This window comes from Wickerhamomyces anomalus (assembly GCF_001661255.1).
Source record: "Wickerhamomyces anomalus NRRL Y-366-8 unplaced genomic scaffold WICANscaffold_1, whole genome shotgun sequence".
Taxonomy (NCBI): Eukaryota; Fungi; Ascomycota; class Saccharomycetes; order Phaffomycetales; family Wickerhamomycetaceae; genus Hansenula; species Hansenula anomala.
The window spans coordinates 1,560,747-1,587,734 of NW_017567110.1; the positions used below are offsets into that span (position 1 = coordinate 1,560,747).

The window sequence follows — 26,988 nt, forward strand, 5'->3', positions numbered from 1 at the left end:
CGTGACATATATGACAGATCAGCTACAATACAAATCATTAATACGCATGAAGATTTATATATAAGAGATATAACCCATCTAAATCTTTTCTCCTCTAAGCAGGTCACCTTGAGAATACATATCGTTGATTTGTTTTTTGAAAAACTTGTTTGCATTAGGTCTCTTGACTTTGAATGTTGGTGTAATTGTTTCATCTTCAATTTTCAAGGGCTCAATCGCAACAATCAAATTATGGATCTTTTCAAAGCCTTGTAATTCATGACTGACATTCTTATTCATTAAATGTAAGATATCCTTCTTTAATTCAGTACTCTTATTAATCTTTGTAACCAATTCATTATCACCATGCACATGGCTAAGCTTTTTGAATATCTTTCTAATGGCAATAGGGTCAATACCAACAACACCAACCAAATATCTTTCAATAGATACCCCTGCAACGAAAATTTGTGATAAATAATCACATTCACTCATATAAACAGATTCAATTTTCTCAGGAGAAACATATTCACCTTGGCTTAATTTGAAAAAGTTTTTAACACGATCAATAACATAGATACGCCCAAGTTTATCAACGTGGCCAACATCCCCAGTACTATACCAGCCATCATTCAAAGTTTCCTTAGTTGCCTCTGGATTCTTGTAATAACCATCTAGAATTTGTGGTCCACGTAATAAAATTTCACCTCTTGGTTCCTCTAATTCATTACCATTCTCATCCACAGTCAAATAACCCATATCTGGAACATCTTTTAGTCTTAATTCTTGAGTAATACTAACACCACCACAATTCAGATAGTCTGGATCTGCAACGCTTGAAGCAGATGTAAATGAAAAGGATTCAGTCATTCCGTAACCTTGTCTGTAACCAATTCCCAAAATTTTGTTCAAGAAAGTAATAGTATGAGGGCTAATTGGTGCAGAGCCACAGATTGTAAAGCTTACACGATCAAATCCTAAAGTTTTTCTTGTTTTTGTTTGTAATGATTTTCTTAACCAATCAGGAATTGAGTCACCCATCAATAAACTTAGTAAATATCTCCCTTGCATTGTAGAACTCAGACCTTGTTTCAAAACACTTTCAAATCTATTCAAAACTCTTGGAACAAGATTTATGAAATGTGGTTTACAAATTTTCATGTTTTCCACAAAATTAGCAGGATCAGATGGTCTATTTGGAAAGCAAGTTCTAAAACCTCTAATGATACTTAAATTCCCAGTCAACAATTCATAAATATGAGCCAACGGTAAAAACGAATACGCTGTTGGTACTTCACCCTCTTTCAAAGTACTTAACGGTTTACTAATCAATGAGATACATCCTCCAATTGCAGCTGAAACTGATTTGTGACTCAATTTAACACCTTTTGGATTTCCTGTTGTACCTGAAGTGAATGAAATGGCAAATAAAGTTTCTGGTTTTGGTGGAATGAAAGGAATAGGATTTTTTGCCCCAATTGCTTCTAATTGATCAATAGACATGATTGAAATATGATTTTCTTTAGCTAATTGAATGATACCAAAATCTTTTTCAAAATTGATTGGGTCCATAGAGATAATATACTTCAAATGTGGAATATCATGAGAGGCCACGATTGAAAGAATTTTCAAAATTTTATCAATTGGACAAACCAAGATTGGGGATTCCGTCAAATTTAAAATGTATTCAGTAGTTTTTGGGACTAATGTATCATATAACGAAGTCATTGGTAAGGAATAAGCAGAAGCTGCATGCTCTGTGATTAAAAATTCAGGACGATTTGGGCTAAAGATTGACACAACAAAATCACGCTTGTTTGGGAATAAATTCATGATACCTGAACCCAAATCATTTCTTCTTTTTCTAACTTGAGGATATGTTTGAAAAGTATAGAAATCATCATATTTACCAGTTTCAGAGTTGAACAATCTTGTACCAAACAATTCTTGATTACCATAAAGCTCACAGGCAACTTCAAAGATGTTGAATGCAGTGTTTAGCCTAGGATGAGCTGTACTAACCAATTGGGAAGGAGAATGAGAACTCCTATAGATTGAAGAGTGACCCTCTTCTTTAGAGTTTGGTAGCTTTACCGCTTGAACCTCCTCACCTTTGAAGTCTGGGTATGGTAAGTAATCTAAAAGCTCTTTTAAATCAGCAGAACCGTCGCTCTTCTTGAACTCGATGTTCTTGCTTGCAAGTAAATCATAAGTTGAAATGTAGTTGTTATCATTGTTGGTTCTTGAAGGGATTGTCTCACCTTGAGTCGTACCCGTTGAAGTTGACATCTTTGAACTTGTAAATGCCACAAACTGATGAAAGCACTGGGAATGGGTGATAATGAGGTGTGTTTATATAGATGATTTAGCTTGGTACACCGTTGCCCACACCTGTACATCTGATTCATTGAGCAGCTAAGTCTGTGTCCATCCTCGGTTGGCTCTGTGGCAAGTCAGTTCTTGTGGAGGTGATTCAGATTGTACCGAGTGAAGCTTTGGCTAAACTTTATTGACTTTCTGAGGGGATCATCACGTCTGCCATTATTATAAGGGCCAATAGAATCTGATTAGCTAATCCAATTATATAATGTCTTACTAATACTCTTTGCTCACGTGAGCCCTCTTTTCAATAGGACTCCATCATCACCTGTATACGATTCTGAAATAATTTTTGGCTACAATATATCATCCGACAATTCACCACTTGATTTAAATCTGCTAGAGCTGCCAGATTTGTGAAACATTTCACACTAGCGTATATATCCCAAGATTTAAGTCATCCTGAGTCATGTCTCTAGTCAAGAATTCAAATATTGCTGTCATCGGTGCTGGGATATCTGGTCTGTCCTTCGTTTACTTTTTATCAAAATTAAGACCTGATCTACACTTCACAATATATGAACAATCAAATAGAATAGGTGGTTATATCAACACGGAAGAGCATCGCTTCAAGGGGGAACTCATCAATCTGGATAAAGGCCCAAGAACACTGAGAGGTGCAAGTGATGGTACAACCATTATTGTCGATACATTAATCAAATTGGGTCACAGTGATTTGATAAATGTCATACCTTCAAATTCAATTGCAAATAAAAAGTATCTACTAAGTCCCGAAAATGAGCTGGTTCAAGTGCCAAATGATTTGAGTTCAACTTTTAATTTTTTGAAGTCACCATTAGGTAAAGGTTTAGTACCTGGTTTGTTAACAGAAGTTTTCAAACCACAAAAAATTAATAAAGATGAAAGTGTTGAATCCTTTTTAACCAGAAGGTTTGGAAAATCTCTACCAAACAATATCATGAGTGCTGTTTTTAATGGTATATACGCTGCTGATATTGGAAAATTGAGTGCAAAGACAACTTTGAAATCAATGTATGAATCTGAATTACAAGATGGTTCAATAGTTAAGTCAATGATTATGAAAAATTTGCAAAAGGACACTAAAAAAGATACAGTTTCACCAATATTGAAGGATTATGACCAAAAGTTCAAAGGGATATTCAAAGATGCACCTTATTATCCAATATCAAGACTACAATCATTACTGAAAAGCTTTCCAATGGTTGTATTGAAAGGTGGATTGAGTAATTTACCAAACTTAATTGGAGAGCATCTTGCAAAGAATAATAAAATCAAATTTGTCAAAAATGATCCAATCATATCCATCAACCGTAACCAAAACAAATCAATCACATTAAGAACTTCATCTGGTATAACCAAGGATTATTCTCATGTTAGATCAACTGTCAATGCTACAACTTTTGCTCAAATGTTACAAAATGGTGCATTAATCTCCAGTGGAGAAGAAACTTCACCAACAGCGGATATTGCTCTTGAATTGAAATTCATAAACATCTTTTTAATAAACTTATACATCAAGAAAAATGTTTTGAAGAATCATGGGTTTGGTTATTTGATCCCAAAATCCAATGAAAACAATGAAAGAGTTCTTGGTGTTATATTTGATTCTGATATTGAAAAATCAGCTACAAAACTATTACAATCTGACTCAATAAAGTACTTGAAATCTAATGAGGAAGCTGCATTACCAGTCATTCAACCAGTGTTCAACGATGCTGATTATACAAAGTTAACAATCATGATGGGCGGTCATTATTGGGCTAATCATAAAATCCCATCAAGAGAGAGATCAATAAGTGCAGCAAAAGAAGCTTTAACAAACCAATTAGGTATAGATTTTACATCACTTTCACCTGAAGATGATTTCTATATTGATTCTCAATTGATTCCAAATTGTTTACCACAATATCATATAGGTTATGATGATATGAAAAAACGATTTTTGGAGAGTGTGAAGGAGGAATTTGGGGAAAGATTAAGTACAGGAGGAATGAGTTTTGGTGACGGTGCTGGTGTTCCTGATTGTGTTGTTAATAGTTTTAAGAATGCTGCGAATTTGGCTTAAGGGCGTGAATATCCATGGGCCGAAAATTCAAGAGGAGAATGAATTTGTCCATTGAATTTTGGGGAAGGAAATACACATATACACACGTATAATGCATTTGAAAGGTAATATATTATGATAATTGTACTTTGATACGTAGCCATTTTGCTTATAGAATATGGATTGGTTAGATTTATGAACCGAATTCGCGAACCTAGGTAATTTTACAGCAAAAAATTTCATCACAAAGATTCAAATGTCAACAAACTGGTCAAGATCTTAACAAACAGCCATTAATAACCCCATTGTCAATAAAGCACAGTATCAAGATGTCAATAACCAACAAACAATTACACACCCTTTATGTCTCAAATCTTAATGACCAAGTCAACCAATCCACCTTGAAACAAAACTTGTACATCCTCTTCATAACATATGGTGACATAATAGAGATAAATATGGATAAGAAGAAGCTCAGAGGTCAAGCTTTTATAGCTTTCAATAACGTTGATAGTGCCAATCTGGCAAAAAGATCATTGAATGGTACAGAATTTTTCGGGAAGTCATTAAAGATTGAAGTGTCTAATCAAGAGAATAAAAAAATCGAAGAACTGCAAAAATCAATTACAATCAATTAAGGCTACAGTAAAATTCGTCTAACAATGTCATTTCAGTTATATATTTACAATTAATTTATTTATGCGTCATGGGTATGTTTGTTTTTTTGAAGATAATCTTGTTGTAGTAATTATGCTTCAGTCATTAAGGGCAACGGTTGTTTCCCAATATTTTGACGTTCATCATCTTCCGGTGACGAAACAACTGTATTTGTAACTGTTTTGGCTCTAGAGATAGGTTCACCTTTAACGACTTTTTCAATCTCTTCTTTATTCAACGTTTCATATTCAATCAATCCTTGTGCCAATCTTTCTAATTCATCCTTTTTCTCCTTCAATAAAACTCTGGTACGTTCCTCTGAATTTTTCAACATTTCTAAAACTTCTTGATCTGCTGTATCTCTTAATTTTGGAGACCAGGAGTCCCATTTTTCTGCTAAACTTATTGGACCAACTTTAGTGGACATACCATACTGTGTAACCATAGCTCTTGCAGTACTTGTAGCACTGCTTAAATCTGAACCACATCCACTAGTTGTATTTTCAGGACCATAAGTCATTTCTTCAGCAATTTTACCACCCATACAAACGTCTAATCTAGCTAAACATTCTCTTCTGGTGATATCAACTTTGTCCATTTCTGGTAATTGGAAAGTTATACCTAATGCACGACCTCTTGGTAAAATTGTAGCCTTGTATAATGATGTAGCACCTGGTGTGTACAATGCCATAATAGCATGACCAGCTTCATGATAAGCAGTAGCTCTTCTAGTAGATTCAGTCATAACCATAGTCTTTCTGGCAGCACCCATTAAAATTTTATCTTTAGCCCATTCAAAATGGTTCATGTCAACTGACAAAGCATTTTGTTGTGAAGCATAAACAGCAGCTTGGTTAACTAGATTCATCAATTCAGCACCTGATAGACCAGGAGTACCACGAGCAATAATAGTAGGATCAACATCTTTAGCAATCTCAACATTCTTCATATGGTGCTTCAAGATATCAGCACGTCCACGAACATCTGGTAAATCAACATTGACAAGTTTATCAAATCTACCAGGTCTTGTTAAAGCTTTATCTAATGATTCTGGGAAATTGGTGGCACCGATAATAATAATTCCTGAAGTTTGAGAAAATCCATCTAATTCAACCAACAATTGATTCAAAGTTTGTTTAGCATATGCTTGGTCTCTTGGGTTACGTTTACCTCCAATAGCATCCAATTCATCAATGAAAATAATAGCAGGGGAATGTGCTCTAGCTTGAGTGAATAATTCACGAACTCTTTTGGCACCCACACCAACATATAATTCATCAAATTCAGAACCTGACATAAAGAAAAATGGAACACCAGCTTCACCTGCAGTGGCTCTTGCTAATAAAGTCTTACCAGTACCCGGTGGACCAGTCAATAAAACACCTTTTGGCAATTTACCTCCTAAACCAGTGAACTTTGTTGGATCTTTCAAAAAATCAACAATTTCTTCCAACTCCGCTCTAGCTTCATCAGCACCACGAACATCTTCAAATTTAACAGTAACTTTAGACATATCAACAGATTTGTCTGCAACTTCAGAACCTTTGAAAATAGTACCAGACTCAACTAAATAAGTAAAACCTTCCATAACACCCCAGGTTATCAAACCAACAGGTATTAACCATTTGATCCATTTTGAAATCATAGTCCAAGTAGATTCAGTAATAACAACATGAACAGGTTCATTACGACTACCATAGTTTAAGCCACCAGCAACACCAAAGTTGGCCCCAGCACCAGCTGCAGCACCAGATGGGATATTTTTCAAAACAGCTTCAGCCTCAGAAAACTTTCCCAATTTTTTCAAAGCTTCACCATATAATTGTGTACATTCATAAGAATTGGCAAGACCACCAGCTTCATATCTTGAAACAACATACTGAGGATAATTGGCTTTCAATAAACTTTTATAAAAATCAGCTTGAATATCTGGGTTGTTTAATTCACGATTGGCTAATTGTTCTTTTGATGCAAGTTGTGAATAGGTTGAGCTTGAAGCTAATCTAATTCCTCTAAATGCTATTCTTGAGACATATGGGATGGCAGCTCTTGAAGCAGACAGCCTTAATATCTGAGGAGCTGCCCTAGTTATAATATTTGAAGTTCTAATCATAAATCTTTTACAAGTGGCAATATATGATTGATTTCTGTGTGTGTGTCAGTTTTCGAGGAAATTTGATCTTTTGACACAAGAATTTAAAAAATTGATGAAAGTATTCGAAGCCTAAAAGAACACAATAATTTCAAAAACACTAAAAAGAATGTTGAACAGAATTGAAAGTTCAAGTTCCAATATCTGGATGCTTTCTGCCTATTGTATGATGACGTTAGGATCAAACTTCAAAGTCCCGCTTTTTCAACCTGCAAATTCTGGAACTTTTTCGGTTGAGCAAATTCGCGAAATCCTGAAACACAACCCGGAAACTGGTAAGGGGCACTACATTATACCATAAACTCACTTTTTGAATGCATTAATCTATAGATTATTGAGCCTTAAGACCTTTGATCTGGAGATCTGTTAATTGATCGTTACTCTCCAATGTCAAGGAGTGTTCATTAGCTAAATGTAAAAGACAAATGAAACAAAAACTGGTGGATAAGTCCTTTTTCTCTTCCTTTGGGTACAATTTCCCTATATCTTTGATAACATCACTGAATTGTTTTTCATCTTGTTGTTCGGTATCAAGTTTCTTCCCTTCGAGTGATTGCCATAAATTGTCTTTCAAGTATTTAACATTAACGTTTTTGGCAGTCTTGGAATAGTTGACATACTCTGGTTTGACTTTATTTCCACCTGTTATTAGTTGTGTACCAAAATCAAGTTTTGTTTCATTAGAGTCCCCTTTACCTATATCATCATCACCAAAGTCCCCAGCATCATACCCAAAATCATAATCATCATTTCCTCCGTAAAAGCTTGGTTCATCGTCCACTCTTGTTTCTTGCTCCTTATAATTATCAGCCCAAAAGTTGGCATCAGCAACCTCTTGTTCATCTTTTGGCTGAGGCTGATGATTTATAGTATCATCTGATTTGACCCTTTTTTGGAAAATTTTAAGCTTTTGATCTGGTTTCAAAAACAATCTAACCAACTGCTCAGAGGAAAAATACAGATCATCTGGTAACAAATGACTATCAGTCGACTCTTGTTGTTCAGCAGATAATGTTGTGGCAACCTTACTCTTTGCAAATAGCTTTTCTTCTTCATCTTCATCCATATCTTCCATAAAATCTATCTTGAACTCTTCCTTAGGCTTTCTTTTCTTATCAGTTCCATTCAGTAAGGGTTGAAGTTGTTGTGCCTTATCTTTTTTCAATTGTTTAACTTTCCAATGCTCAGGACCAGCCCAATTACGCTTTAATGTATGATCAAAATAGGCCATTAAATCGTGGTCAACAACATTGGCTACTACCCTAGTATCGTCTTCATTTTCAGCGTGTGTCTCATCGTTGAACAAAACAGCTGCAGCTTCTTGATCCAAGTTACCAAAAGAACCATCATCGTCATAGTCACCCCCGAAATCAAAATCAAAATCCATATCATTGTTTCCGGGCCCTGCATTTGTGTGTTCATCATCTCCAGGGATACTTATGTTTTGTTGATTAACATCATTCAAAATAGATTTAGCCTTTTTGACATCTTTCAACACAGATTCCAAATGACCAAATGATGGACATAACAATAGTGAATCCATATCTGATTCATCCTGAAATATAAAGTCTTTAAATACGCTTATGTCAATATCTTCTTCGTCCATACCGGACATTTCAATATCACGCTCCTCATGTTCATCTCTTTCACCTTCCTCAATTTTGTCCTCTTGTTGTTGGTCACCTGTTGTAGCATCAAAAACAACCCTTGTATGGTTATCCATGTTCAAAGTATTTAATAATAAACTTTTAGCACCACCTTCATCAAACTCAGCAAGTGTCTTTTTGAATAAAGGATCAATACTTAGTTCTTGTGACAACTTTTTGACCCTAATTGAGTCAAAAGACACCAAAGTATCGGTCAGTTCTTTGGTTTTAGATGCTCTTGATTTTTTCTTTTTTGTTTGTTGTTGATCACCGTCCTCATATTCTGCATTTGTATCATCACCATCTTCTTCATCACCTTCCTCTATCGCAGCTTCTTTGGCTTTTTCTGCCTCCATCTGTTTTCTAGCAGCTAGACCACTTAGTAACCTACCAGTCTCAGTAGCCACTGAATCAACTCTAGAAGAGTAAATTTTAACACAACCATCTAAAGTGGCACTCGCTTTTTGGAAATTGATGTTGTTATCCTTCTCTCTCAACACATTTAAATCATGGAAATAATCGATCAAAGCAAAGTTCCAACTGTTGGTGGTGTTGATTTTATTATCAGTAGCCATTTTGATCCATTCTTCAAAATTAGCCATCATCACACCTTTATTTTGCTGGAAAGCTGGTAAACCATCTAGAAGTGAATCGTTTCCTGAATCATTGTTCAACTCATCCCTTAACAAAGAGGCTCCACTGACTCTTCTTTTCTCTTGGAGTCTTTTCTTCACGACTTTTGATTGCACATAAGCCATATTGTGATATTCTTGGGATTTGATGGTCTTCGCTGAATTGTTTTATTGGCACAAATGGTTGTTAGTGTTCTAATCCAGATTTGATGAGTTTGAGATTTTGTTTGATTTTTTTGTTTACATTTGAAATCTCCAGGACAACGTAAAATCTTGACCGGTGGCGTGCAGTTACCGAGAGGAAGCTTCCGCCTAGCTGAAAAAAGATCTAGGCAGAGATTATAGGCGGAGGCTGCCTACGCTACACTTAATTCATGATCCATATGCTTTCTATTATGTTAAACTAGGTTCAACTGACTCTGTTCTTTGCCTTTTGTTCGGGTCATTAGCATCAGGAGTTTCACCTTCTCTTTTTCTTTTGAGTACAATTGAAGGATTTAAACAGTATTGAACCTTCTTGTCAATAACAGTAGCTTCTTCTTTTGTTGGATCCTGTGCAGTTCGTATCACTTCTTGACATTGTGTAATGGTTTTGACCAAAATATCATAATGGTCAGATATATTCTCTTGTTTAGGTTTAGATTCTTCATCTTCAGTCTTTTCTTGAAGTTCCTCCTTAACTTCAATATCCTCTTCTGATTTCTCTTTCTTAAACTTCTTTTCCAAGTATTTCATGGTTAAGCCTTCATCAACTTCTCTGAGACATGCTAATGCAATTTGAGGTGGTGTATAGTAGTATACAGCATCTGATATGATTGCTTCGTTGATCAAGTTTCTAGCATTGTCATAAACTTTACCCAATTCTTTAGCAGTTACTTCACCTTTCAATGCTTCCTGTATGTCAAAGAAGAATCCATACAAAGGCCTGAAAGGATGATGAACAAACAGAGTGAATTGAAGGGATTGTAATATTTCAAATTCTAGCGACAAAATGGACTCTGGTGTTGTCTTTGGGATTCTTTTGGAGAAAGACGCAATACTTATGAAGAAATTCTCCGATTTAGCAGCAAGGAATAAACATGTGAGTAACACGAGCTTTGGATGATACTCCATGACACTATTGACAAGATAAAACTTTCTTAAAAATGAAATTGCAGTGGCCTGTACTGTGTTAGTAGTTAATCAAATATTGGAAGCCGGAAAGATCACATACCCTAACCTGTGAAGGCATATTAAAATACTTCGCCAACATTATGATTCTCCTTGAGTGGAAAGAAATCAACTTTTGTTCCTCGTCAACAGTGACTTTCTCAATTTGTGAAGGTTCAACATCCGGGGTTTCTTTAAGTCTTTCATCAACTTTTAATGAGCCTTTTTCATTTATGGTTTTCCTTCTTTGCTGTAGTTCATCTCTTGTGAATGACCATTTTCTGTATTGTGTTGAGCGACGATACAATTCATCAAATGTGACCCTTTGAGTCATTGTAAAGCTGATTTCCTATTCTTTTGCACACTTTACGTGGTTGTTAAACTCTCGTTAAAGGTGGTTTATCTTATTTTAGTTTGCCCTAATTTGAACTTGCAAAAATCGTAGTGTCCATACAAAAGTTCGAAATTAGCTTCAGTGATGAGTGAGGTTGTGAAATAACGACTAGTTCATCAAATGCTACAATCTCAAAAATATTTATCGTGACATATTTATTTTGAATTTACTTTTTTTTCTTAGTTCAAATAAAACCTTTCATTAATTGGTTCTTTCAAAGATGATTTTATTTTGTTTTGTTTTCTTTTTTCTTTTTCTATGAAGGCATAATAACATCAGAATTTGTTTTAATATATAAAAAATTGAAAATAATTTTTGCTATGAATATATGACTGTATCTAAATAAATCTCTTTTGATCAAATTGATTTAAAAGTAACACTTTCTTGAGTTTAGAAAGTAGCAACAAATTGTTCAGTAGCAGATTTCAATTTACCTAACAATTCATCTGATAATTGACCTTTTTCTCTAATAGCATCAAGAATTTCAGTGTTGTTGGCTTTTAATGAAGCTAAGAATTCAGTTTCAAATTCACCAATTCTGTCTAAGGCAACGGCATCTAAGAAACCGTTAACACCAGCGTAAATTAATGGAACTTGTTCTTCAGCAGCTAATGGACTGTATTGTTTTTGTTTCAATAATTGAGTTAAACGTTCACCTCTAGCTAAAGTTTGTTTGGTTGAAGCATCTAAATCAGAACCGAATTGAGCGAAAGCAGCAACTTCTCTGTATTGGGCTAAGAAAAGTTTTAATGAACCAGCAACTTGTTTCATAGCTTTAACTTGAGCAGCAGAACCGACACGAGAAACTGATAAACCAACGTTAATAGCTGGTCTGATACCTTTGTAGAATAATTCAGCTTCCAAGAAAATTTGACCATCAGTAATGGAAATAACATTGGTTGGAATATAAGCGGAAACATCACCACCTTGAGTTTCAATAACTGGTAAAGCAGTTAATGAACCACCACCTAATGAATCATTCATTTTAGCAGCTCTTTCCAATAATCTGGAATGTAAGTAGAAAACATCACCTGGGTAAGCTTCACGACCTGGTGGACGTCTCAATAACAAAGATAATTGACGGTAAGCAACAGCTTGTTTTGATAAATCATCAAAGATGATCAAAGCATGTCTACCATTGTCACGGAACCATTCACCAATAGCTGAAGCAGTGAAAGGAGCTAAGTATTGTAATGGAGCAGCTTCTGAAGCAGTGGCAGCAACAATGATGGAGTATTTCAAAGCATCGTGTTGTTCTAAAGTTTGAACTAATTGAGCAACAGTTGATCTTTTTTGACCAACAGCAACGTAAACACAGTATAATTTTTTGGATTCATCTGAACCATTGTTCCATCTCTTTTGATTTAAGATGGTGTCAATAGCAACAGCGGTTTTACCAGTTTGACGATCACCAATAATCAATTCTCTTTGACCTCTACCAATTGGGACTAAAGCATCAACAGATTTTAAACCAGTTTGGACTGGTTCGAAAACTGATCTTCTTGGTAAAATACCTGGGGCTTTAACTTGAGCTCTTGAGGTTTTTTCAGCATTGATTGGACCTTTACCATCAATTGGGTTACCTAAAGCATCAACAACTCTACCTAATAATTGTGGACCAACTGGGACATCAACAATTTTACCGGTACGTTTAACAGTTGAACCTTCTTTGACTAATCTATCAGAACCGAACAAGACAATACCGACTTGACCTGGTTCCAAGTTAAGAGCCATACCTTTAACACCAGATGAGAATTCAACTAATTCTTCAGCTTGGACATTGTTTAAACCGAAAACACGAGCAATACCATCACTATTGATTTTTGTTAGTAAAACTTGATTCAATTGAATTGACAAATTGAGGTTTCAAAAAGGGAAGTTGGGATCAATTGGATCAATTGATTTATTGATTTGTTGTTGTTCATATTCAGGCCTGAAAATTTTCAGGGGTGGACGAAAAAAAAAACTCGGGAATAATTTTCAAGAAAATTTGAATCTGACCAACGAGATTTTTCAAACATCAAAACAACAACGATCTGATATAACAACGGTAGTTGATATCGAGGAAATCATTTGATTGTAGTATTCACGTCACCCTGTTCGCCATAAAAGACTATTTTCAACACTTTTGTCTATAATAATTTCCCCATAATTGGATCTCCTTCCCTCCTTAAAAAACTCAGTAAAACAAAAAAAACATACCCAACAGATAAAACTCTACCAGTTTCGTTTAAGTTAGCTTCTTCAGAGACACCTCTGATACGTTCTTCTAAGATTGAAGAAACTTCAGTTGGTTGAGCTTTTGCTGAAGCGAAACGGCGACCGGCGACCATCATAGCTGGACGAGCCTAAAAAAACTTGTTAGTAAATGATCAATCTCAACTTCTTCAGAATGATGATATAGGTGGTGAATAGTCCAATTGGTGGTTGTTTGTATAGTTCAATTGCTCAGTTACATTCTCCTTGTCCAAATGATCTAATCCCCTTAGAAAAACACCTTTTTAATTGGGATGAACGAATTATAACAAATCAACAAGGCAATTGACCAGTGATCCAGTGGATCAATTGATTGATTTGAGCAATGCACAATTGACAATAATAAATTGAATTGATATACGATCTGTTCTTATTCCCACCGTTCATCATAATTGTTGAATACTTACAACACGGTTGATTGAACGAGCAGCGTTAGCAACAACAGCTGATCTAGCAGCAGTGCGGATAGCAGAACGTGAAAGCATATTGATCTTTTAAGATAAATTCAATTAGGAATATTAAAAAAGAGGTCTGCACCTTTTAAATTATCTTAAAATTGAATTGTTGTGATTGAAGAAGGTGTTGAATTTGAAAAAGGGATTGGGATTTTTTGAAGATTTTGGGAGGTGGGATTTTTTCATTGGGCCTCGAACAACTTTGAAATTTCATTGGTCCAGATGCGGTCGGGGCACGCTCCGAGAGGGTGACTGCTTAACTATGGGCGCCCTGGGTGAGGGTAACACGGATTATGTAAGAATTATTGTGTACAAGTTGTTGAAGAGAAGGGATTTAGAGTGAGTGTAGTTGAATCAGATTCGAGTAGATGAGAGGTTATATGCGTGGGATTAGAGGTGGAATGGATTAATATCGAAAATGGCTTTTTAATATTATCCGGTTGCTGGTTTTGGTGGTACTTCATACGTTGAGATCTCTATCGATCTGGAGAAAACAACTACAAACCAGAGACATCGACCGATCCAAGGAAAGAAAGGGATACACTGTCAAGATTGAATACAGATAGAGTGGTCTATATCCATAAACAGAAGATTGCACTTGCTTCTGATCAACAATCCCAATTGATTCAATTCTCCGTGCAATTGAGTACAATTAGGTTTCGCTCGGAGAAATAGCTGTTTGTGTTTGGTGACACAATTGTGATGGGTATTAATCAAATTCAAGCCGAAGAGCATTCCTCGAGACGGCTAAAGACTATGGGTTACTCACCGTATTGACATTTGGTTATACGTATAAAAAGTACCACTTTCCCCTTAGAGCAATCCTTTATATCAATCCCCTATACTGTTCATGATCCTTGAGATTGTACCCCATATTTATTATAGAAGCACAAGTCATCACTTTAGCAAGAATTAGCATCGTCAATCATTTGCATAAGAGCCCAATATAAACCACTCATTTCCAACATGTCTGACTTGAAAGAAAGGAAAACTCTCAAGGAAATCAAAAACACAGAGTCTAAAAGCAGGAAGACAACAATGATAACACTGTCCATTTTATTACCAACAATCCTAGTGCTCTTTTCAGTATTCTCAACCGCCCTGCTGAACACCACAGTCCCATTATCCCAAGATGAAGATTCCAAATGGCTGGAGATATTCCAGAAATCACAAAAATTGTTCAAACAAGTTCCAGACTCTCATTATGCATTCTATGATGAACAACTGAACGTTTTGGGTACAAGTTACTTCTCAAAAAATGTTTATTCAAGACAAAGTTATGTTTCAAATGGTTATATTGGTGCAAGACTTTCCACTTTAGGCCAAGGTTTTACCTATGATCAAATGAATATTCATGCCAATTCTGAAGATGAAGAATTGTTATTGAACGGTTGGCCTTTATTCAATAAACGTTATACTGGTGCTTTTGTCTCTGGGTTTTATGATTTGGAACCTGAACTACCAGAAACCAACTTTCCTGAATTATATGCAAATGGTTCCGATAGTGTCATTACTTCAATACCTTATTGGGTAAATCTTAAGTTGATTGCTAATCTTGATGGTGAAGAATATAGATTTGATCCAGAATTCACTTTACAAAGTGAAGTGTCAAATTACATCCAAAATATGTCTTTACAAAATGGTATTGTTTCCACGGAACTAACTTGGTTGGATACTATACATGTTAAGATCGAAGTTATTGCACATAAGCAAATCGTCCCCTTGGCTATGGTTAAAATGGAACTATCTGCAATTGATGATGATATTGATATCACTTTGCAAGATGTTTTGAACTTCACAACTTCACAACGGGGAACCCTCAAAGATATCGGATCAGATGACAAAGGCATATACATTGAAGTTTCTCCAAAGAATGTGGACTATTCATCAGCAGCTATCTATTCCAGATTGGATATCAATGATACGAGTTACCATGTTGAAAATGGTACAAGTGCGATTAATGAAGCTGCTTTGCATATTTCAAAAACTCCAACTGTGATTAATAAATATGTTGGTATCATTTCTTCAGAATTCAAACACGATGATGGTACTGAGTTAGATAATGCCAAAAGAGTTGTTGATTTTGCTCAAGATGTTGGTCGTGAACAATTGTATGATTCACATAACAAGGAATGGAATGAACAGTTCAAAGAGACAAATATTTTCATCCCTTCTGATGGATTTTTAACTTTGGCAGCTAGAGCTAGTTTGTATCATTTATTGGCAAATACAAGAATTGGAACAAAAGATTTAACTTCAGCATTAGGTACTACTGGTTTATCCTCTGATAGTTATGGTGGAATGGTGTTTTGGGATACTGATTTATGGATCATACCTGCTATTTTACCATTTGCACCAAAAGTTGCCCAATCAATTAGTCAATATAGAAATTATACTCATGGTCAGGCTAAGAAAAATGCTCAGTTGTATAATTATCAAGGTGCTGCATATCCTTGGACCTCTGGAAGATTTGGAAACTGTACATCGACAGGGCCATGTGTTGATTATGAATACCATTTAAATGTTGATATCGCTTTTAGTTCTTGGTTAATCTATTTGGCTGGAGCAGATGAAGAATATCTCAGATATACTACATGGCCATTGTTGAAAGATGCCTCTGATTTCCTTTCACAGTATGTTGTTTATAATACCACTTTAGGCCAGTTCGTGTCCCATAATTTGACAGATCCTGATGAATATGCAAATCATGTTGATAATGGTGCTTTCACAAACGCTGGTATTGATTCATTATTGAAATGGACATTGATGGTTGCAACGCATTTAGGTGAGGAAATCAATCCAAGATGGGTTGAAGTTGATAATAATATCCATATGCCAATGTCAGAGAGTGGCATCACGCTAGAATATTCTGAAATGAATGCATCAGTCTCGATAAAGCAAGCTGATGTGGTTTTATTGACTTTTCCATTGGACTTTAATGATTTTCATAGCTATGAACAAGGTGAAAGAGATCTATACTGGTACTCTTTGAAACAAGCAGATGTTGGACCTGCTATGACGTTCCCCATTTTCACCATAGCTGCAGCTAAATTGTTAAACCATGGTTGTTCTGTTCATAGTTATTTGCAAAAATCAGTTTTACCATATATAAGAGCACCATTTGCACAATTCAGTGAACAAGCTGATGATAATGTTTTAACTAATGGTGGTACACATCCAGCATTCCCATTTTTAACTGCTCATGGTGGTTATTTACAAGCTCTAGTTTATGGTATTCATGGGTTAAGATTTTCTGCAAGAGTTAATGCTGAGGGGAAGATAGAGAAATTTTTAGTCTTTGATCCTATTGCAATTAGTGGTTTACCTGGAGGTATGAAGATCAGTGGGTTTAAGTATTTAAATCAACTTTTGGATGTGATTGTCACTGATATTGAAGGCATAATTGTTCATAAAGGTGAGAATCCTATTAGTGTTGAAGTTCGTGCTAGAAATTCTAAAGCTGGTAACTATACTTTGAACCCTGGTGAGAAGTTAATAGTACCACTGTTTGTTCCTTTGCTGAACATTGAAGGTTCTCATGTTGAATGCAGACCTATTGCAAATTTAACTGTTGGATCGCCAGGTGATGTTCCATTATCTGCTATTGATGGTAATAACTATACTTATTGGCAACCATTAGATAGAGGACCAGCAAAGTTGTTGATCGATCTTGGAATGGCACAAAAAATCACAAAAGGTTTAGTTATATGGGGTTCAAGACCTGCAAAGTTTTTGTCAGTTTATGGTACAGATGAGATTTCCATGAATTTTGAACAAGCTTTACAAAACATTGATCGCATTAGATTTGACAAATTAGTTGATAACTTACAAATAGAGATAAGTCAACCGTTTGAAGAAAGATTCTTGACAGATGTTCAATTGTTGCCAAATAACATTACTGAATTTGAGATCCCATCACCTTCAATCTTCACGAGGTTCGTTATAGTGGAGATTACAGATGCAATAGATGAATCGGAAGCTGAAGGTGCAACGCTAAATGAGATTGCACTTTTCTAGACAATGAATAAATGAACAGTTTATATGTATTTTTTCAAAGTTTTTGTAGTTGGCCATGTTTCATGCACTTTTAACGTCAAAATAAGCACTGTTCCTGAAAAAACGCGTTTTTCAATTTTTTTTTTCGCTTGGGCTATTTTAATTTGACAAATCGGGAAAGATGATGCAAAAGAAAAACATCAACATACATACCCAGAATTTTAGTTATGAGAAAATCCAAGTGAACATGCTTTTATAAATAGAACATCCTTTTCTTACAAACCTCCTTCCTCGAAAAGTTTGCACACTTTGAATACTTTCGTTCATTTACTAAACGTTGTTTGAATTGTCACTCTTTACTTCATTAAAATGCATCTTTCAAATAGATTCATACTGACACTGAGTGTAATCACCTATGTTTCAGCTGCTGGTATCCTCTGTAATTCAAGTTCAAGTTGTCCAGAGGATTTACCGTGTTGCTCACAATATGGTGAATGTGGTGTGGGAAGCTATTGTTTAGGAGGTTGTCATCCAGTATTTTCATATTCGTATGTACAATTACTTTTGAGATTCAAGGTCAAAAAGAAAAGGTTTATGTGAGCTTTTGGCTGTGTTCTACCACCATGTCTTTTTGATGTTGATGATTTGCAACACTAAAAGGAGAGAAAATGATGTACTAACAAAAGGATAAAGAATCGATTCATGTATGCCTATGCCAGTTTGCAAGAACCTCACAACCAGTTTTAGTGATATAGATGATTTAATTAACCAAGAAGATTATCTTGGAGATGCCTCTGATGGTGATTGGATCTATAATGGTTATATTGACAAATTTGATGATTCTTTATTATTGGCCATGCCTAATCAATCATCTGGTACCGTTTTATCTTCAACACATTATGTTTGGTATGGTAAAATTTCAGCTCATTTGAAGACTTCACATTTACAAGGTGTTATTACAGCTTTCATTTTATTTTCAAATGCTCAAGACGAAATTGATTACGAATTTATTGGGTCAGAGCTTGACTTAGTCGAATCCAATTATTATTACCAAGCAGTTTTGAACTATACAAATGTTAAAAACACTACTGTTTCAAATACTTATGAAAACTTTCACACTTATGAAATTGACTGGACACCTGAAGAGTTGACGTGGTCAATTGACGGTAACGCTTTTAGAACTTTAAAGAAGGCAGATACTTATAATGAAAGTACAGAATCATATCATTACCCACAAACACCATCAAGAGTTCAAATTTCATTATGGCCAGGTGGTGATTCTAAAAATAAAATAGGTACAGTTGCTTGGGCTGGTGGTGCTATTGATTGGAATTCAGATGATATTAAAGATAATGGTTATTATTACATGCTTTTGAAGAATATCAGCGTTGAGTGTTATGTGCCGCCATCATCAATTCATATCGAAGGTGACCAATCTTATGTGTTCAACAACTCAAAGAGTTTTGACCAGGATGACATTATCATCACAGATGAGGACACAGTGTTGGGGTCCAAAAAAGCCACAGGTCTCGATCCAGATGAAGGGAAGGAATCTTCAAGTGCGTCATCTAGCTCCTCATCATCCACTGACCAATCTACAAAAACCAAATCCTCATCTGGTGGTAAATCAACAGGTTCTTCAGAAAATACTACCAAGAAAGATGGTGGTGACAAGGGAGGATCAAGTTCAACTTCTGCAGCCACTGGATTTGTTCAGTTTGGGGAATCCACTTCCGCAAGTGGTGGGAAAGACGCTAGCTCCTCGAATGGTGGTATAATGAGCCTTCCAGAGAATTCAATAATATCAATAGTAGTTTCATTTTTAATGTTCTTCACTGCCTTGTGAATGTCTCAGGGCAATTTTAATACTTATTTTAAATACAAAACAGCAAACCAAAAAAGCTAAAGACTACAACGTAATTGTCCCCATAACCTTTAGTGTATAATATATAATAAATTGTTTCATTTCAATCCATGTAGTTTATAGCGCTGTCAAAAGTACCCGTGTCACTATCAGATTGAGAGCAGTAGGGTGACCCCTGCGTCGAGCGTCCTCCCTGATCTTTGAAATTTTCTGACCATTTGCGAATGAACACGCGAAAGGTTCAAAAGTTGTTTAGAAAGTTCAATTCAAAATCGTTCAACTCGAATTGATCTATCTTTTCATCGTTGTGCATTCGCTCATTAGACTCCAATTAGGCTATCGCTGTGTTCAACTTGGAAAATCGGGTCAAGATGAAGATGTTAACTAAGGTATGTTTACATTTTGAGATGACAACATGGCAGTTTTCTTTAATGTTCAATTAACATGTAAAAAGATGACATTGATGTGCTCAATGCTGAAAGATTTCATTATGAATCATAACTAACATCGCTTTTTCATAGTTTGAGTCCAAGTCTTCGCGTGCGAAAGGTGTTGCCTTCCACCCAACAAGGTATGTACCAAATCAATAACAACAAGTTTTATGGAAAATGTCACTAACAAAAATAGACCATGGATTTTGGTTTCATTACATTCCTCAACCATCCAATTATGGGATTACAGAATGGGTACTTTAATTGATCGTTTTGAAGAACATGAAGGTTCAGTCCGTACTGTTGATTTCCATCCAACTCAACCTCTTTTTGTCTCAGGTGGTGATGATTATACTGTCAAAGTTTGGTCATTGGACACTAGAAAATGTTTGTTTACTCTAAGTGGACATCTGGATTATGTTCGTACTGTTTATTTCCATCATGATTTACCTTGGATCATCTCAGCATCTGATGATCAAACCATTAGAATATGGAATTGGCAAAATCGTTCAGAAATTGCATGCTTAACAGGTCATAACCATTATGTCATGAGTGCTCAATTTCATCCATCTGAAGACTTGATTGTTTCTGCTTCATTAGATCAAACTGTTAGAGTTTGGGATATCTCAGGTTTAAGACAAAAACATTCAGCTCCACAAAATAATTTTTATGAAGAACAATATGGTCGTCAAAACATTTCTCAACAAGATATTTTTGGTAACACAGATGCTGTTGTTAAATACATTTTAGAAGGTCATGATAGAGGTGTCAACTGGGCTTCATTCCACCCTCGTTTACCATTGATTGTTTCTGGTAGTGATGATCGTCAAGTTAAATTATGGAGAATGAGTGAAACTAAAGCTTGGGAAGTTGATACCTGTAGAGGTCACACTAACAATGTTTTAAGTGTTTTATTCCATCCACATCAAGATTTGATCATTTCCGTCGGTGAAGATAAGACAATTAGAGTTTGGGATTTAAACAAACGTACACCTGTTAAACAATTCAAAAGAGATCATGATAGATTCTGGTTGATTGCTTCACATCCACATATCAACTTATTTGCCACTTGTCATGATTCTGGTGTTATGGTTTTCAAACTAGATCGTGAACGTCCAGCTCATTCTATTTTCCAAAATCAATTGTTCTATGTCAATAACGATAGACAAGTTCAAATCTTTGACTATGACAAACAAGTTTCTTCTTTGCCAACTTTATCTTTGAAAAAAATTGGTAATGCTTGGAACAACTTGAGAACTCTCTCTTACAATCCAAGCTCTCGTTCAATCTTGGTAACCACTGGTGAACAATATGCTTTGATTGGTTTACCAAAAGATATCACTGGTGCTATTGAACCTCAAGACTTGAAATTAGGTGATGGTAATAATGCTGTTTTCATTGCTCGTAACAGATTCGTTGTTTACTCTAAGTCAACTCAAAACCTTGAAGTTAAAGATCTTGACAACTCAACCACCAAAACTATCAAATTAGATAGTAATGTCAAAGAAGTTGTTTATGGTGGTCCAGGTTCTATTTTATTATTGAAAAACAACTCAGTTGTTCACTACGATGCTCAACAGAAGAAAGTGCTAGCTGAAGTCCAAGTCAATAATGTTAAATATGTTTCATGGTCATTGGATGGTCAATACATTGCTCTTTTAAGCAAACACACTATTACTATTGTTAACAAAAAATTGGAAGTTATCACATCTATGCATGAAACTATTCGTATCAAGAGTGCTGCCTGGGAAGAAACTGGTGTTTTGTTTTACTCAACTTTGAACCATATCAAATACACTTTATTGAATGGTGACAATGGTATCATTAAAACTCTGGATTCTACATTATATATTACCAAGGTTTCAGGTAGAGATGTTTACACTTTGAACCGTAATGGTGAAGTTGAAATTGTCAAAATTGATAGCACAGAATACCGTTTCAAGAGGGCCTTAGTTAACAAAAACTTTTATGAAGTTTTACGCCTCATCAGAACCTCAAAACTTGTCGGTCAAAACATCATCGCTTACTTACAAAAAAGCGGATACCCAGAAGTTGCATTACAATTCGTTCAAGATTCACAAACAAAATTTGAACTTGCTTTGGAATGTGGTAATTTAGATGTTGCATTACAAGAAGCTAAAAATTTGAACTCTGCTCAAATTTGGGAAAAATTAGGTGCTGAAGCCTTGAGACAAGGTAACGGTTCAATCGTTGAATTGGTTTATCAAACTCAACATCAATTTGATAAGCTATCATTCTTGTATTTAATAACAGGTGATTTCAACAAATTGGCAAAGATGGAAACCATTGCTGAACACCGTGGTGATATTGGTAGTTTGATTCAAAATACAATTTACAACAATTCAACTGAAAAAAGGACAGCCACTTTTGCTCAAGCTGGATCATTACCATTAGCCTATGCGACTGCTAAAACAAACGGTCATGAAGATTTAGCACAAGCTATTCTTGAACAAGCTGGCTTAACTGAAGAAGATATTGAACTTCCAGAAATTGAATTAGAACCAACCACAAAACCAGAAGTCACTGGTCACACTTTCACTGACTGGCCATTAGCTCCAGCTACTTTATCATACTTTGAAAAAGCCATTCTTGGTCAACTTGAAGACCTTGATATTAATGATGCTCCTGCTGATGAAGTTGAAACTGCCACTGGCTCTAAGGATGTTGGTGCCTTCGATGAACCATTATTTGAAGACGAAGATGTTGGTGGTGATGACGGTGGTTGGGATATGGGTGACGAAGATCTCGAAGTTGAAGATGTCAATGATGAGCTTGATATTGAAATTGAAGAAGGTGCAGTACCAGCTGGTGAACTATCTCACTGGTTACGTAACTCAAAAGTTGCTGCTGGTTATGCCGCTGCTGGTGCATTTGATACCGCTGCTCAAATTTTGAATAGACAAGTTGGTGTTGTTAACTTTGAACCATTACGTTCTCGTTTCTTACAGGTTTATGAAGCTTCCAAACTTTCATTATCAGGATCAGACGAGCTACCACCAATCAAAACTTTTATTCGTGCTGATATCGAAGAAGATGATTTGAATAAGGTTCTCCCATTTTTACCAGGTTTTGAAGAAATTACCAAAACTATCAATGAAGGTTTCAAAAACTTCAAAGCTAATAACCTTCCAGCTGCTATCGAGTCATTCCGTAAAGTGATATATATCATTGCTGTGATTGCTGTCGATAACGACGAAGATGAACAAAAGACCCTCGAAGCTTTGTCTATTGCTCGTGAATACATTCTTGGTTTATCAATTGAATTACAACGTCGTTCATTAGGTGCTGAAGAAGTTCAACGTAATTTGGAATTGGCAGCTTACTTCACCAAGACTAAATTAATTCCATCCCATAGAGTTAATGCATTACAAGTTGCTATGAACCAATCTTACAAACACAAAAACTTTGCTTCTGCTTCATACTTTGCTTCAGAATTCTTGAAAATTGTCACAAGTGGGCCTCGTGCTGAACAAGCTCAAAAAATTAAAGCCAAGTCTGATACTATTGCTCGTGATGCCATTGAAATCAATTTTGATCCATATGTGGACTTTGATATCTGTGCTGCCACTTATACACCAATATATAAGGGTTCACCATCCGTTTCTGAAGCTTTAACAGGTGCTAAATATCAAGCATCTGAAAAAGGTAAGCTTGATAAAATCACTTTGATTACTAGCATTGGAGCACCAGCTTCTGGTTTGAGAATTCGTGTATGAACACTAAAAAAAGAATTGGTTTTCTCTCCGGTTTATTTAAAACTTATGTACAACAAAAAAAAAGAATGTTTTATTTGAAATAGACGATGATTTATAGGAAAATCCTGTAGATAAATTTTCGAGCCTCAAGTGTCTATGTCTCTGGTACGCGACACATCATCTTTTGTTTTTTCGCGTTTTGGTAAACAAACAATTTGAAACAAAACCTTTGAATACAAATCAATTTAAAAGGTCATCGCCTTGGTTAGCAGCTAACTCTTCTCATTAATTAAAGCGTGAAGAATGCCGTAAGTAATCTATATTGTGTTCAAATTCCTTCATTTACAAATACTAACCTGTATTTTAGTGAAATCTTAACTCTTCAAATTGGTATGTGATCAGTTACAATTGTTTACTTAAATGAAAACAGAGAACTAACCTCATTATAGGGCAATGTGGTAACCAAGTGGGTCAGCAATTTTGGAGCCAACTATGTAATGAACATGGGATAGGACCTGATGGTATGACAACAGTTGAAGGAATGCGTGAAGATGAAACCAACATATTTTTCAATAGTAATGATGATAAAAGATTCACACCAAGAGCGTTATTAGTCGATCTTGAACCCGGTGTGATATCAGACATAAAATCTAAAACCAACAATTTGTTCAATGATAGAAATATTCATCTTTCTAGTACTGGTTCAAGCGCTGGGAATATATGGTCCAAAGGTTATGATTACGCTGAGAGTCAAAATGAATTATTCTTGGAAATGATTGATAGAGAACTAGATTCGTGTGATAACTTAGAGGCATTTCAATTGATTCATTCAGTGGCTGGTGGTACTGGTTCTGGTGTTGGTTCATATTTTTTGGAAATATTGGCTGACCGTTACAACAAAAAATTGACAACAACCTACTCTATATTCCCTGAAAGTGTTCAATCATCGGATGTTGTTGTTCAACCATATAACACTGTGCTTACTTTGAAAAGGTTAATCGATTCTTCAGATGCTAACATTGTTATAGAGAATAGTGCCTTGTTGAATAATGCTATCAAGACTTTCCAAAGTAATAGTCCATCAACAACCCAAACAAATCAGTTGATCGCAGCTGTGATGTCCGGCGCTACCAACACTTTAAGATACCCAGGATACATGTACAATTCCTATACAAGCATAATATCAACATTAGTGCCAACACCTGACCTTCATTTTTTGGTACCAAGTTATACCCCTTTCACTTCAGATTTTGTCACTGATGCTAAACAAATAAGAAAGAGTTCGGCATACGACGTTGTTTTAGAGTTATTAGACAAGAAGATAAAAATGATTGATGTTGAAGAAAAGCATAATCTTTACATTTCAATATTCGGTATTTTACAAGGTGATTATGATCAAACTGATATACAGAAGGCTATAATAAAGGCACAACAAAGAGCTAAATTTGTTCCTTGGAGCTCTTCAAGTGTTCATGTTGCTAATGGTAAAAAGTCTCAACATTACAAGACTTCAGATTCAGACTATGTGAGTGGTCTTATGCTTTCAAATACTTCATCTATTATTTCACTGTTGGGTAAAACGTGTAAACAGTATGATAAGATCATGAGAAGAAATGCGTTTGTTGGTGGTTACAAAGATGGTAAATTGTTTCAAAATGGTCTTGATGAATTTAAAGAGTCTAGGGAAACTGTTCAAAGTGTTATTGATGAGTATAAAAGAGCTGAATTGGTGAGTTATTTGGATGATGATGTTGAAGATGAAGAAGTAGAGCTATAGGTTACTACATTATATGTGGAAGTGATGTAATTAGTGTATTAATGTAAAAATCTAATAATTAATGACTATCTCATTTGAATGTCAATAGTAAAAATACATGAGATAAATGCACGGTAATGACTAAGTTATAAACTCGATGAATAGTTAACGGGTTCTTTGTGGAATATGTTGATTGCTATTATTACGCCCAAAACATTTTCTAGGCAACGGAGCAGGTGGTGGTTGTCTTTTTGAAATTGAATTAATAGACGTGCTTGAATTGTTAACTTCTGGTACAGTCAATGTATCTTTTGTTGGTGATGGTGAATTTGACGCTGAATCATCATCCTCTAGGGCTAGCCATTTGATTGATAAACAGCGCAATGCTAACCTCTTTGTGGTCTCCGTTTGATGCCAGAATTTGGATTCACTTTGTCCAGCAAAGTAACCCAAAAGGGACTTTAATTTATCTTTTTTGTATAGGGTGTTTTCAAACTGTGAACACTTCAATATTGGGTATAATACACGTAGAAATGTATTTCTAATACTTTCTTCCTCTTCTGACAGATCAGTGAGCTCCCTCAGTAAGACATCAACCAAAACGTTCAAGTCATTATGGTAAAACAACTCCGACGTGGTTTTATTTGTAAATATTAGATACAAGACTTTTGAAATCATAATCTGTAAACAACGATCTTCCTCTCTGTTGAAGTAAACCAACAGACACTCACTAAAGTTTCTAAAAGTTGTGTGGGTTGCAATTGTTTGGAATACCTTATTTTCAATCTTGTTCTCACGAGAAACAATCATGAATTGTTCATTGATAGAGAGAATCACTTTGAATTTTGCAAAATTGAATACATCTTCATCAGCATCAATAATCACTAATGATTCAAAGATATAATTGACAAAGAATGTATCTATTAATGAAAGTTCCTCCACTGATATTGACAAATATTTGCACATTTGAAACATTAGATCCAGTTGTACGGTACATATCTTCTTAATTACAGCTATAGTTTGACGTTCACCACCTTCATCATTTGAGAAAATTGCTAGATTTTCAAAATTTTGATGCAAGTTTTTGTATAAAACGTGAAACCCTTGGTAATCCTGAACAACTTGTAATATTGAAGCATCATTTTTGCAATCTAATAACAACACATAACTGACAAACAATTTGAAATTTTGGTCTAATAAGTCTATATTCAAGAATGACAACATTTTGGATATGCAAAAGATTCTATGAGCTTCATAAATTGGAGAATTAATCAAGTATACTCCACAACGGTATATATCTTGATCATTGGTGATGTATATTTGGACATGATCAGCGACTGTCTTTATGAATGTAACGAGTTTTCTGTTTGCAATGTGGTAATCATCAAAATTCTCACAGCTCAAAGTATTCTCTATATACTTCCAGAACTCATCACCATTGGGGAATATTAAGTCAGTCTCCATTGTAGCTTTCCTCTCTCATCAGCTTCCTTAACTAGG

At 35.3% G+C, this 26,988-nt stretch overlaps 12 protein-coding genes across 12 annotated transcripts; 6 read left to right on the forward strand and 6 right to left on the reverse strand.

Moving 5' to 3' along the window:
* Window positions 1–78: 78 nt before the first annotated feature.
* On the reverse strand, window positions 79–2,079 carry WICANDRAFT_15717 (uncharacterized protein; the record flags this gene model as incomplete). Its single annotated transcript, XM_019180656.2, has 1 exon — window positions 79–2,079. A coding segment is annotated over one exon (2,001 nt), but the record flags the coding sequence as incomplete, so codon positions are not given.
* Window positions 2,080–2,767: 688 nt separating this feature from the next.
* On the forward strand, window positions 2,768–4,405 carry HEM14 (oxygen-dependent protoporphyrinogen oxidase; the record flags this gene model as incomplete). The annotated part of the gene is made up of 1 exon (XM_019181207.1): window positions 2,768–4,405. The coding sequence occupies one exon, from the start codon at window positions 2,768–2,770 to the stop codon at window positions 4,403–4,405; it is 1,638 nt and encodes a 545-aa protein (XP_019041437.1).
* Window positions 4,406–4,713: 308 nt separating this feature from the next.
* On the forward strand, window positions 4,714–5,022 carry WICANDRAFT_26839 (U2 snRNP complex subunit MSL1; the record flags this gene model as incomplete). The annotated part of the gene is made up of 1 exon (XM_019181306.1): window positions 4,714–5,022. One exon carries the CDS (start codon window positions 4,714–4,716, stop codon window positions 5,020–5,022), a length of 309 nt encoding a protein of 102 aa, XP_019041438.1.
* Window positions 5,023–5,132: 110 nt separating this feature from the next.
* YME1 (i-AAA protease YME1) lies at window positions 5,133–7,191 on the reverse strand (the record flags this gene model as incomplete). Its single annotated transcript, XM_019186114.1, has 1 exon — window positions 5,133–7,191. The coding sequence occupies exon 1, from the start codon at window positions 7,152–7,154 to the stop codon at window positions 5,133–5,135; it is 2,022 nt and encodes a 673-aa protein (XP_019041439.1). The 5' UTR covers window positions 7,155–7,191.
* Window positions 7,192–9,597, reverse strand: BRN1 (condensin subunit BRN1; the record flags this gene model as incomplete). Its single annotated transcript, XM_019182634.1, has 1 exon — window positions 7,192–9,597. One exon carries the CDS (start codon window positions 9,595–9,597, stop codon window positions 7,525–7,527), a length of 2,073 nt encoding a protein of 690 aa, XP_019041440.1. The 3' UTR covers window positions 7,192–7,524.
* Window positions 9,598–9,864: 267 nt separating this feature from the next.
* CCL1 (TFIIH complex kinase subunit CCL1) lies at window positions 9,865–10,954 on the reverse strand (the record flags this gene model as incomplete). The annotated part of the gene is made up of 2 exons (XM_019184046.1): window positions 9,865–10,632; window positions 10,685–10,954. The coding sequence occupies 2 exons, from the start codon at window positions 10,952–10,954 to the stop codon at window positions 9,865–9,867; spliced, it is 1,038 nt and encodes a 345-aa protein (XP_019041441.1).
* Window positions 10,955–11,108: 154 nt separating this feature from the next.
* Window positions 11,109–13,755, reverse strand: ATP1 (F1F0 ATP synthase subunit alpha; the record flags this gene model as incomplete). The annotated part of the gene is made up of 3 exons (XM_019182635.1): window positions 11,109–12,827; window positions 13,217–13,362; window positions 13,678–13,755. The coding sequence occupies 3 exons, from the start codon at window positions 13,753–13,755 to the stop codon at window positions 11,405–11,407; spliced, it is 1,647 nt and encodes a 548-aa protein (XP_019041442.1). The 3' UTR covers window positions 11,109–11,404.
* Window positions 13,756–14,763: 1,008 nt separating this feature from the next.
* On the forward strand, window positions 14,764–17,840 carry ATH1 (alpha,alpha-trehalase ATH1; the record flags this gene model as incomplete). Its single annotated transcript, XM_019182636.1, has 1 exon — window positions 14,764–17,840. One exon carries the CDS (start codon window positions 14,764–14,766, stop codon window positions 17,740–17,742), a length of 2,979 nt encoding a protein of 992 aa, XP_019041443.1. The 3' UTR covers window positions 17,743–17,840.
* Window positions 17,841–17,989: 149 nt separating this feature from the next.
* On the forward strand, window positions 17,990–19,579 carry CRR1 (putative glycosylase). The gene is made up of 2 exons (XM_019186115.1): window positions 17,990–18,269; window positions 18,415–19,579. Exons 1-2 carry the CDS (start codon window positions 18,091–18,093, stop codon window positions 19,565–19,567), a joined length of 1,332 nt encoding a protein of 443 aa, XP_019041444.1. The 5' UTR covers window positions 17,990–18,090; the 3' UTR covers window positions 19,568–19,579.
* A 286-nt stretch (window positions 19,580–19,865) lies between these two features.
* On the forward strand, window positions 19,866–23,848 carry COP1 (coatomer subunit alpha). The gene is made up of 3 exons (XM_019186116.1): window positions 19,866–19,974; window positions 20,107–20,156; window positions 20,213–23,848. Exons 1-3 carry the CDS (start codon window positions 19,957–19,959, stop codon window positions 23,751–23,753), a joined length of 3,609 nt encoding a protein of 1,202 aa, XP_019041445.1. The 5' UTR covers window positions 19,866–19,956; the 3' UTR covers window positions 23,754–23,848.
* Window positions 23,849–24,035: 187 nt separating this feature from the next.
* Window positions 24,036–25,509, forward strand: TUB4 (gamma-tubulin; the record flags this gene model as incomplete). Its single annotated transcript, XM_019182966.1, has 3 exons — window positions 24,036–24,040; window positions 24,100–24,122; window positions 24,182–25,509. 3 exons carry the CDS (start codon window positions 24,036–24,038, stop codon window positions 25,507–25,509), a joined length of 1,356 nt encoding a protein of 451 aa, XP_019041446.1.
* A 144-nt stretch (window positions 25,510–25,653) lies between these two features.
* On the reverse strand, window positions 25,654–26,952 carry LDB17 (Ldb17p; the record flags this gene model as incomplete). The annotated part of the gene is made up of 1 exon (XM_019181176.1): window positions 25,654–26,952. One exon carries the CDS (start codon window positions 26,950–26,952, stop codon window positions 25,654–25,656), a length of 1,299 nt encoding a protein of 432 aa, XP_019041447.1.
* Between the last annotated feature and the right edge of the window lie 36 nt (window positions 26,953–26,988).